Source organism: Artibeus jamaicensis, unplaced genomic scaffold (genome assembly GCF_021234435.1).
Source record: "Artibeus jamaicensis isolate MK-2021 breed Jamaican fruit bat unplaced genomic scaffold, CSHL_Jam_final contig_797, whole genome shotgun sequence".
Taxonomy (NCBI): domain Eukaryota; kingdom Metazoa; phylum Chordata; class Mammalia; order Chiroptera; family Phyllostomidae; genus Artibeus; species Artibeus jamaicensis.
The window spans coordinates 28,905,493-28,917,144 of NW_026521977.1; the positions used below are offsets into that span (position 1 = coordinate 28,905,493).

The 11,652-nt window shown below is 57.3% G+C and overlaps 1 protein-coding gene across 4 annotated transcripts; it reads right to left on the bottom strand.

Moving 5' to 3' along the window:
- Nucleotides 1–136: 136 nt before the first annotated feature.
- On the bottom strand, nucleotides 137–8,502 carry PACSIN3 (protein kinase C and casein kinase substrate in neurons 3). 4 transcript variants are annotated; one of them, XM_037166221.2, is made up of 11 exons: nucleotides 8,484–8,502; nucleotides 4,707–4,779; nucleotides 4,383–4,472; nucleotides 4,076–4,232; nucleotides 3,130–3,365; nucleotides 2,866–3,021; nucleotides 2,062–2,237; nucleotides 1,799–1,919; nucleotides 1,504–1,640; nucleotides 989–1,110; nucleotides 137–643 (listed from the first exon to the last, which is right to left on the bottom strand). In XM_037166221.2, the coding sequence occupies exons 3-11, from the start codon at nucleotides 4,434–4,436 to the stop codon at nucleotides 528–530; spliced, it is 1,275 nt and encodes a 424-aa protein (XP_037022116.1). In that variant the 5' UTR covers nucleotides 4,437–4,472; nucleotides 4,707–4,779; nucleotides 8,484–8,502; the 3' UTR covers nucleotides 137–527. The 4 variants fall into 4 exon arrangements, with proteins under 4 accessions (XP_037022116.1, XP_037022114.1, XP_037022115.1 ...); XM_037166219.2 differs by lacking the exon at nucleotides 8,484–8,502 and adding an exon at nucleotides 8,056–8,255; XM_037166220.2 differs by lacking the exon at nucleotides 8,484–8,502 and adding an exon at nucleotides 6,957–7,383.
- Between the last annotated feature and the right edge of the window lie 3,150 nt (nucleotides 8,503–11,652).

The following is an 11,652-nucleotide window of genomic DNA, read 5'->3' on the forward strand; positions in this document are numbered from 1 at the left end:
CACCTGGCAACCTCTGCCCAACCCCCGCCCCCATAACACGTACTCAAGGCCCGCGGATCTCCTCTCAGTGCCCCTCTCCCAATGCCCTCTGAAGACAAGGATGGAGTATCAAAAAAGACGCACACAAACCTGACGATGCTTTTATTTTTCAAGTTTAATACACACTAACAAGCCACAAAAGAGTGTTGCTAGCCCAGAACTACACTCACCCCAAGCCCACCCCAGGAGCCCCAAAACACAGGGGCCAGAAACTAGGTCCACGGCTCCTGGGGAGAACCAAGCACTCCTGGGGAGGTCTGAACCCTCCTGTCACCTGACCTCCCCATCTCGCCCTCAGCTTATACTCCTCCGGCCCTTCCCTTCCTAGACACAGCCCCTCCCCTCCCTGGCTCCCTAAGACTTCCTCCCTCCTCAAGGGACAGAGGGACAGCAGGGGCACAATGATTCAGAGCCCTCAGTCCAGCCATCCAGGAGAAGCTGGGCTCTTCTTAGGGTGGAGAAACCTTGCAGAAGGGCCGTCAGGGCAGTCAGGCCCCCACACACTCCACGTAATTGGCAGGATACAGGCCGATGCGGCCGCTCTGCAGCTGGCCCTGGCACCAGCCCTGCTCATCCTCCTCGCTCATCTTCAGCAGCTCCTCTCCTGGGGGAAGAAAGGTTAGTCATTGCCAATTGCCTTGGCCTAGCCCCATTCCTTCAATTAGGTCAAGGACTGAGGAGTGGGCAGGAGGGGAAGAGAGGGAGGTCAAAGTCAGCAAGCCACCCACCCCAGACCCTGAAGGTAGCAGTCAGGCCCCAGATGGTGGTTTTGAGAGGTAGGTAAGGGCTCAGAGCAGGCAGTCTGACACCTGCAGACTGGACCCAGAGAACTGGGCCCTCAAGAAAAAAGTGTCTGGCTTCCCTTTTCCACCACACCCCTATTCAGGATAGCAAAAGGGGGAGGGGAGGCTGAAGCCCGGAAAGGAACAGGAATGGGGTCCCAGGGTACCTGCTCGGAAGCTCAGCTCATCAGCCTCCTGGCCAGCATAGTCATAGAGTGCCCGCACCCGCACCCCAGTGGCAGCCTTCCGGGGACTCTCCTCATCTGACCACTCCTCATCCTGCCCACCGCTGGAGAGGGGACACGGAAGAGGGACAGGCTCAGGACACAAGGAACACCTTGATCCATAGAGCCTAGGACCCACGGCCAAGGGCTGGTCCCTGAAGAAACCCTGGGAGAGGCAGACGAGAAGAACCAAAAGCGTCCAGTCTGAACTCTGCCACCCATGCCTGTGAGCTCAGGTGCTCTTCCTGCCACATGGCCGATGTGAATCCCTGATAAGAGGGAACATGGGAAACACCTGGCAAATCTAAACCACCATGAAAACTGGCATTACAGCCACTAAGTAAGTCCTAAGGGCCCTGGTACCCATTTTCAACCCACTGCGGGTGTAAAGAGAATGAAGGAAAGGAGGGGGGGCAGGGCAGGGGCCAGAGCTGCACAGCCAGGCGCCTGACTCTCACCCTGGGGACCCGGGGGATTGAGGTGAGGGCACAGCGCCATCTCTTGTGGGCACAATGCTGGTCAGAGTAACCTCATCAGGAGTCCGGCCACCCTTTTCCTTCCGGCTGATTGTCCTCTGTGTATCCAGGGACCACTCCTGTGGGGACAGTGCTTACGGTCAGGCTGGGCTGCAGGCTGTGGTGGGCCGCCAAACCGCCTTCGCCTACTTTATCCCAGCCCTAGCCTCCTTCCTGAGGTCCACAGTGAGCCCAGTGGGAGCACACCCCACCTCCCAGCGCCACCTGGAACATGTACCTCAAACTGTGGCCAGTTCATGGCCATGCCCGGCCCATGGGTGCTGCGCCACCAGCGCAGGTCCTCCTCATCACTGGCTGCCTCGATACCCTGATGCAGGTCTCTGTGGAGCTCGTGGAACCTGTGGCCCGAGGCACAACCCTCAAACTAGGAAGCCCTGGGCGTCCACAGCCCCCAAGCGCATTCAGCCCAGCCAGAGCGCAGGGGAGATGGGAGAGACCCTGCGTTACTCCAGGTCTCCACGCCCACCCCGCGGGCCACACCTCTCATTGCTGGAGAGGTCGAGGTGCTGGTGTAGGGTGAGCAGCATATCTTTGAAGAAGAGAAGCCGCTGGCGCTCAGCGGCCTGGCAGGTCTCGAAGGCCTGCTCCATGTCTTCCATGTAGCGTGGGGTGTAGCGATGCAGCTCTGCTAGCGTCTGCTCGTACTGGGTTTTCATCTGGGTGGGAGAGGAGGGGACCCAATCAGCGTGACACCTTCCGATCAACACTGCGCTAGTGTTTACTGAGTGCCTGCCATGGGCTGGACCCGGGGCTAGGCACCAGGGGCAACCAGTCACAAGACCTGTTTGCCATCCCTAGAATCCCAGCAGCCTAACAAGAGAGGTGACATTTGAGCACAGCAGCTTTAGGAGTCTGGCAAGGGGAGGCTAAAAGCGAGAGTAAGGAGAGATGGAGAGTGGAGAGAGAGACGACTTCTCATTCGGGTGGGGGTGGGAGAAATCAGAAAAGGCTTCCTGGAGGCAGTGGAAACAGCAGCACCTCGGAGGATGGGAGGATTTGGATATGCAGGGCTGGAGGACAGGGCACTCTGGCAGAGCAAACAACATGAGAAGTGGTCCCAGGTGGGAAAGGAAGAGCTTGGAAGGGCTCAGCCACTAAATCTTCCTAATGCCTGGACTTGTACTTTTTTTTTCTCTGGGTAAAGCATCATCTTTTCTCAGCTTCCTCCTTTAAGTGGTAATCTGGAGAGAGGGTGGCAGGTGAGGATGAGAGCAGGAAGGGTGCTGGGGGCTGGGAAAGGCGTTCAGGAATCAGAACTGGGCCAGCTGCTGCCTTGGCCGGTACCTTCTCAGCCTCCTTGGTGCAGCGGTCCGCCCGCTCCTGTAGCTTACGCAGCTGTTCCTGGGAGACCGCACTGTCTGCTTTCGCGTGGCTCTCCCGAGTCTGGGCTGTCTTCTCGTCTTTTCGGGCTCCGTGGTAGCTCTTCTTGGAAGCCTCAACCTGGGACACACAAAGACAACTCTGGACCCTGCTCCCCAAGCCAGGCCCGTGGACTTAAGGAAGGGGCGTGCCTCTGATGCCCATCCGCCCCACCCCCCTCAGGCTCACCTCCTTCAGCCTCTTTAGCCAGGGCTTCTGGGCCTTGCGGAAGCTGTCCTCAGCAGCCCGGCTCTCTCGGAAGCCACCCAGCACTGGCCGGTGGAAAGCCCCCCGCTGCCAGGCACGCACCCGCTCACTGTCCTGCCCGTGAAGCTTCTCCCGAATCTCCAGGTGCAGCGCGCTCAGCCGCTCGGCCGAGGTGAAGAAGGCATGCCAGGCCTTCTCCAGTGTGCCATATTGGGGACCTGCAGGGAGGGATGGGACTTGGGCCAGGCCTGGGATGCCACCAGAAACAAGCCCATCCCTTCTCTCTGGGTGCTGTTCTGGGGCCAGGCACGAAGCAGGGACACGAAGATGAACAACGGTGTCAGCTGTTGCTGACTGAACACCTCCTCTGTGCCTAGACTGACCAGATCGCACCGAATCCTTGCCTCATCCACCACCATAAAGACAGTGTCGTGATCAGCATTTAACAAGAGAAAAGATGGTGACCCAGAGAAGTGAGATTAATTGTCCAAAGCATTACAACTACAAGGGAACTGAGATTCCAGCCCCGGTCTGTGGCATAAATCACTACACTCTTGCCTCAAAGTCGAACCAGTGTCTGTCCCCAAGGAAGGCAGCTTGTTAAGGTGGAAAGATCCCAAATCAGAAGGACTGGCTCAAGCTTAAGTTCTTCCTAGCTGTGTGCCTTCAGGCAAGTCACTTAGCGTCTCTAAACTTCCGCACTGTCCTCTAGGAAACTGTCTCCATCATACCATTGATAGAAACCTCAAAATAACTCAGGACCATGCTTTGCAAACTCAAACAGCACTACCATGAGAATTACCAGGAGGATTTTTCCCTTTGAGGGGAGGGCAGACCTTCCCACGAGAGGTGCAGACAGAAGCCACCCTACCTGATCTCCCCACACTGGTGGCCCTCCACTGCCTGCTAGGCCCAAATACTGGCTCACCCTTCTCCACGGCGCCCCTCCACTTTCGGGCCCAGTCGGCCAGCTGCTGGGCATAGGCCTTCTCGATGCGAGCGCGCTCCTGGAAGCAGCTGACCAGGTCCCCACACAGCCGATGCCCGTCTTCCACCCGCTGCACCGTCCGCTTGTAGTTGCCAGCCTGGGGCATACATGGAAAGGGCAGTGTGGCCAGGGAGAAGCCCATTCAAGGGCCGCGCTGGCAGCTAGCCAACTCCCTTGGATGGGTGGCTGGGCCTGGGGGACGGGGGCATTTCAGTGCCACCCCCAAACCAGGGACCCTGCTGCTCACCTCCCAGAAACTGCCCTCTAGGGCCTCCCCTCCAGCATCTTCCTCTGGAGCCATGGTGTCCCCGCAGCACGGAATGGTGGCGGATTGGGGCTGTGGAGTGCAGAGATAAGCAGAGAAGCTGGACGTATGCTCTTGTGGATAGGAAAAGACCCCGGGCTTTGCTCCCACTGCCATCCCACCACTCAAGGAGCCACTGCAGCTAGGATTTAGCAGGCAGGGTTCTGGAGACCCCCAGGAAGGGCCGGGATAGGGGCAAGGATGGCAGTTTCAAAGCTCCTTCTCTCGCCCTGGGCCTGCCCTTCCCCCGCACCTCACCCTATGTACCTGGAGCCTAGAGATCGCTTCAGGGACGTGGCTGTCCACCGCTCAAAGATGCCACTGTGACTCTGCTGTGAAGCTAATGAGAGCAAAGCAGGGGGTGAGGGCGGGGACCTAACACGTCCAGGGCGGTGCCCAGCTCCCCCAATATAGCAACTGCTGTCAGAAGCGCCAGATTCCAGCCAGGAGAATGCCAGGCAGGTCACACGATCCGGCTGGGGATTAGATGGCAGGCGGGGGTGGGCGGTGGGCAGAGGGCCCCACTCCCCTGACTGCGGATGAGAGAAGAGGACGCCTTCCCAAGCTGGGGCCTTGCTGCCTTTCTTTGAGCAACAAGGCGACCCTTTTCCAGACCAGGCCAAGTCAGAGGGTACCCAGCCACACCCTCATACTCCAGTAGCTCCCTGTGCTGGAAAGGACTAACAGCCAAGAAACATGAGCAAGTGCATTTCACTGTCCCCTCCTAATGGAGCCCCAGCTCCCTCCTAAGATGGAAATCCTGCCTCCTGGTCTGCCCCTGTGCCAGGGTAACTCTCACCCCAAGCAATGAACAAACAGCAGCCTGAGGGGACTGACACACACCCTACTCCACGGCATCCGAGGTCCCACGGGGCTCTGTGGGTAACAAGCAACTCAGCCACGCCCTCGCAAAGCCCAGAGTCCGGGGCAGCATGAGGGAGTCACACAAGTGACTGGCCAGTTATGAGTATTCTCCAGAGGGCAAGGCAGGTTCCAAACCCACAGCCACCACCCCAGGGGCTGGAGGACACAGTGGCACATGGTCACTCCCATCCTGCCTCTGAGCAGGGAGGGCCCCGGCTGCCCGAGACTACAGGCCACTGACTCAAGCCCCTTAGGAGATCGCTTCCACTTCTGAGCAAGCCCAGAGGACACCGCCAGGCCCAAGGAGGACAGAATGGGCCTGCTGCCCCCAAAGCAGGGCTTCGTCACTGTGCTCCCCTCCGAACTGGTGAACCCCCGCCCATTCTTCCAAACTCACACGGAGGCATCTTCTGCACAGTCACACACAGCCTCATATGCCATCCCCATTCCCGCAGCTACTCTGACCCCTCGGTCAGGGGATAAACCCCACTGGGTTGTGACTGACAGGACAGGATCTCCCTGCAGTCATTGACACAGACTTTCGGAGGGTCCAATTTGGGTTCCTCTGGGCGCTGGAGTTGGCAGATGAATGAAGAAAACAAACGCACCATCCCACCGAAGACCAGGAAACCCACTGGCCACAGCGGCTGTGAGAAAGGCTGGCTGGCCCAAGTGGGCTTCCACCCCAAAGCCCACAGGCGAGCTCAGGCCTGAGACAGAGGTGCTGCACAAAGAGAAGAGCAGCCCCCACCAGGTCCTCCGTGTGTCACCTTGCTTCCTCCTGAGGCTGTCCCATCTGCCCAGAGAGGACTTGCCAACCAGAGAAGCAAGCTGCAGCTCTAAGTCACAAGCCCTCGGTGTGCTGCCCCAGTCGGACACCCAGGGGCCCAGGGCCCTGCCTGCTCCAGCCTCTGTGCTCCCAGCTCCCGGGAGAGCCGCCCCCCACCCATTCCCTCTCTCTGGCCCCAGAACAGAGCAAGCTGTGTGTGCAGGGCTGGCGCTGCTCCCTCTGGCCTCCCAGAGCAAACACGAGCTGGAGCCCCAGGCACAGCCAGGCCCCACAGCACAGGCTGGATCTAGCTGTAGGGGTAGGCCAACACGCGGTACCTCCTGACCTCAGCACAGACCCAAATGGGTCCCCGGAACCCAGGCCGCAGGCGAGGGCTCAGAAAGCAGATAAAGAAAGCTTCCTAGCACAGGGATTCAGCACCTACTGGGCCCAGAGAAGTCCTCTAGGGTTTGGCAGGGTCTCCTCATATCTGCCTGGGCCAAGGTAGGGAATCCTGGGGTTGAGGGAAGAACCCACACTCCCTACCTGAGGCGGATAGGTGGCCGATGCCCAGACCAGTCCCCACCCCTCCCAGAAGCTGAGAGCAAGCCCTTGGGAGGGGGCACTGCCATTCCATCCTGCCCATCCACCCTGTCCTGAGTCACAGGCTGCTCCCAAGGGCCTCTTCCAGCCGCTCTGGGTAGGACGGCAGCCCTAGGATTTGAAGGCACGCGAGGGGGCAGTAGACTGGTCCAAAGAGGGACACCTACGCTACAGAGCCTGGAGTGGGTGGCCCGGGAGGTTGGGGGAGGGGTGGCGCAGGGAAAGGGGAGGAGGCAAGGCCAGGGAGGGGCATAACAAAGGGGCACTTTTGGAAACCTGACCTGCCGGCCGAGGTGCCTGCTCCCCGATGACGCATTCCAAACCCCGAGCTTCCACACCAAACTTCCCAGCCCAGGGGCTGCCGGGCTCTAGTCTCAACTCTCTGGACGGCGCCCTTTGACCGGTCCCTGTTGCCCGCAGGGCGCTGCACAACTCGGAGCCCACGGAGCCCATGCGGAGCTGCCTGGCCAGGCCTAGAAATGGAGGTTCTAGGACTTCTTGGCAAAACTTGTTGAACTGGGCCTTGGCGCGGGTGGGGCTGGCCGATCACCCCTGAGGGGAGGGGGGTCCGGCCGTGGACTCCAGATGGTGGCTCGGGCAGTAGCCCCACGAATTGGAGCTCTTTGCAAAGGGCAGAGGGTCGCCGGGGAGCGAAGGCTCCCCTTTCTAGAGCCCCAGGGTGATCTGGGGCCATTAAGAAGCCCCAGGAGATGGTATGGCCCGACGACCCCCTCCCCTCGGCCAGCCAGGGAAAATGCAGGGTGCATGACGCCGCAGACGAGGCCCCCCCCCCTCGGTCCCGCCGCAGCTCTTTCCATCCTCGCACAGAATGGGGTGGTGGGGGGCTCCCGGGCAGAAGTCGGTCCCATTGCAAACTTCGAGAGTGAGACGCAAGAGTGGGAGGGCTCGAGCCGGCGCTCCTGCCGCCGCCTCCCCACGGTCCCCTTCTGGCAGTACTCACCGCAACCTCCTGCGCGCCTCGGTGAGGGGGTCGGGCCACGCTCGAGCCCGAGTCCTGGCGTTTCGGGTCCCCGGCCGCCGCCTCCCGGAGCCGCGCCTGCCCTCCCCCGGGAAGCCCAGCCCCCGGCCCCGCCCTCTCCTCGCCGCGACGGCCCCAACCCCACAGTCCAACGGCGGGCGCAGGGGCTGCAGGCATCGTGGTGACCGGCGGCTGCTGGGGCGCTGGCAGTGGGTCGCGGCTCGCGCGCGAGAAGCGCCAGGGGCGACTCTCCTGGGTGGCGCCGAGCCGCTGCAGGGAGTCGGATTTCAGCGTTGCCCCTCCCCTGCTTTTGCAGAGTCTGTGAGACCTGTGGAAGCGGGAAGGGATCGGCCCGCACGGACGGCCTTTGGAGGGAGGCCTGGGGGGCTACACTGCCTTACTTTTTTTTTGCAGATCACAGATTTCTTAGACGTTAGCTCCGGCGAGGCTCACAACCATCCCCTTGTAAGCACTAGGATTTCCACTGTACAGACGCAGAAACTGAGGGTCAGGTACCTTCAGCGGCTAGAGCGAAATCGGTAGTGGGGCAGGGCCAGGACTCCAAAGCTGTGCCCTTTCAAAGCACAGCCCTGCCTGCCAATCGGAGGCGCATTCTGAGGCCTGGGACAGACACGCGGTGGGGGTGGGGCAAAAAAGCATGTGCTCCTCCCCCTCCGCGTTCTTATTCCCAGATTTTGTGCCACTGTTCATTCTTAAACGCCTTCGCTCCTCCACCTTTTGTCAGTCACCGACTTTGGTGGATTTTTTCAGATCGCCAAGAAGCTACCCGACCCTAAATAAATCCCTTCTTCCTCACCCCTTACCCTACCCCGGCATTTTTCGAAGACTGCCGTGTTATTTATATCTACTGGAGCGGTCCGAGAATGTTCCGAAGCTGACCTAATCGCCACCTGCTCCGCCTCCCCTCCTCTCCTGCTCGCTGCTGAGCTGGTGACCCGGAGGTCATGCCCTCCACCTGGCAAGCGAGAGCAGGCTCAGGCCCGCTGGGTCGGACGCCCGGGTCGCTCCAAAGACCCAGACCAGGCAAATTCGCTTGGGGTTGGAGAGTCCCAGGGGCGCTCGGAGCAGTGCGCCCCCAGGGGGATGGCCCGGTGCTCTGGGAAGCCCAGGGTCAAGCTGTTCTCTCCGCAGCACGTACTCTTCCTACCCGCCCAGCACAGCACGCCCCCACCCCCCCAACACACACATTCCCAAAGGAGTGTGAGTACGTGTAAGCGGATTTTAAAATGGTATCTTTAAAAATAGTAAATTATGTTTCTACGGGAGGAATCACTGACGCGTTCTTCATGCAGATAAATCTGCTCGCTCATAAAATGGAAAAGGCCTGAAGAGAATGAATGGGGTTAATTTCAGGTGGTAATTTTAGCCACCGAGGGCGGATTCGCTCCGTGGTCCCCGTGGGATGGTGAAACTGCCTCCCCAAGGTGCCTGTGAGGCATGCATGACACGCCACCTTCTGGGCGGAGGCCTCCAGCCGCCTGGCAAATGGTACCTGAGTAGTGGGTCCATGCCTTGGCTCCCACGAAGGTGTGTACCCAGCAGGATGTGCTTCTGAAACGAGTTTCAACACCCACTCTCTGTTGGGGCTTGGACAAGTCCCTTTTCTCCATATCTCTGTCTCTACCTCTATAAAACAGGACAGGTGACCGGACTGACCTCCCAAATGGGCCATGTGCGCCGGCTAATTAACTATTGTAAAACAACTGCAAGTGAGAGGAGCGGGGGCGGTGCTTAATGACAGGCGCGGCGTTTAGTACTATTTAAAATCTGTTAGCATCCCACCCAGTGCCTGGGGGGCCTTCAGGCACCCGGACGGAGAGTGTGAAAATACAAGAATGAAATTAATTACAGGAGCCACCTATTAAAACCCCATTAAAAACAAAGGCTGCAAGCCAGGCCCAAGGATCTGGGGAAGTCAGGTCACAGAGAGACTCAGAAAACAGACCACAAGGAGTAGGTGCCAGGTATAAAACAGCTGGCTTCCCTTGGGTCCAATCTGGAAGCAGCAAGCAGAAACGTTGCAGCTGATCTTAATTGCCCCTAAGGTACCATAGGGGAAAAAGGAACCAAACCCCAGAGCACACTGAGCTACTTCAAAGGGGGAAACAGGAGACAGAGCTGCCCTGGGAACGGCAGTCCCCTCCTAGGGCTGCCCCCAGGGCTCAGATTTCTCTGCTCTACAGTCGGAGCCCCTGCACACGCACACTGCTCTGTCAGTGCAACACCCAACTTGAACAGAGTTCAAGATGAGATGCCCAAGGTCAGAAAGCAGGACAGAGAGAAACCTAGAGAGGTGGTTTGGCTCGGGACACCAGGTGGCAAATTGGTCTAAAGCCCAGGTTCACAGCATTCAGGGACTCACTCACCTTGAGTATTCGGAATGTCCTAACCACAGTGCCTTCACTTGTTTGCTGTTTGTTTATTTATTTATTCATTCATTCATTCATCCAATCAAGAAAACATTTGAATTTTTGCTCTATGCTCAGCCCAGTGCTTGGGTGTTGGGAATGCAGAGATAAATAAGGCAGAGCCCTAAGTGTGTAATAATGATTCAATGTGGACATGAAGCACTATGGGAAAGGAGAGGCAGAAGAGACTGATCGGTCTTGACGAGCAGCGATAAGTCAAGTGGAAAGGCATTCCAGGCGGGAGTACGGCTGTGCCGAGCCCTAAAGGTGTCAGCCTATGGCCCAGCAGTCCCACTTTTTTGGTGTCTACCCTAGACAAACATGCGTGCAAGGACATAAACACACACACAGGTGTTTGTGTAGAGTATTGTCTGCAATAAGGGAAAACCAGAAACAACAGTCCATCGGGGGAAATGGTTAAGTAACCTGAAGTCCATTCATGCTTTGGATTATTCTGCAGCACCTAGAACACAAGGTAGCTGGAGATGTGCTCTTCACTGAAGGTCTCTAAGACACTGTTGAACAAAAAAAGCAAAGTGTACCACACACAAACTATTCAGAGAGAATATTCGCCAAACTTATTTAAGTGATTTTCTCTAGGGAGAGGTCTAGAATTGGTAAAAGAGATTTTTGTAATGTGAGAATCCACTCCTTTAGCCGACTTTCAGGGAACTCCCGCCTTGCCAGACACCAACCTAGGTGCACGGTCCACAATGCAAACAAAGCGACATGGTCCCCGTCTTCACGGAGTTTTCCACTAAAATCAAATGAAGGCCCAGATGCATAATTACCCACTCGATAAGTATTTTAAGGGAAACAACAAATTAAAAGGACATAGTACTCTGAGAGAATAATGGGAGAGCATAATTTCAATGGAGGTGGATCACAGAAGACCTCTCTAGGAAGTTTAAGCTTTTCCAAAACCCAAAAGACAAGTGGAAGTTATGCAGGTGAAAAGGGAACCTAAAAGAGAATTCTAGGTACGCCTGTTGTGTGCAAAGGCCCTGAAATGGGGACTTGACCTTCTGAAAAAGAAGGGTAAAGTGGGTAGGGCGTGGTGAGAGAGTGAGCGGTCCAGGGTGAGGCAAGAGGGACGCGCAGCACCCAGACACTGCGGGCTTTGTTTTGTTCTGAGTGCGGAATTGAAGCAGAAGAGAGCCCTGACTGTGTTCTGGATGTTGTGCAAGGAGTGGGTTAGACCAGGGGATCCACCAATCGTGGCTTGGACCGCCTGCAAGCGAAGGATGGCTTTTACATTGTTTAAACCATTGAAAAAAAAGCAAAAGAAGAAGAATACTTTGTGATACGTGAAGGTTATAGGAAATCAAATGTCACTGTCTGCAAATAAAGTTTTATTGGAACACTGTCATGCTTATTTTATTTACAGAAATCGATGGCTGCTTTTCTACAATGGCAGAGATGAGTAGTTGCAGCAGATTATATGGCTCGCAAAGCCTGAAATGTTTACTCTCGGGCCCTTTACTGAAAACTATGCTGACCCCTGGATTAGAGGGAGACTGTTTAGGAGGTTGCTACAGGTGTCCAGGGGCAAGGCCGGGGTGGCATTTT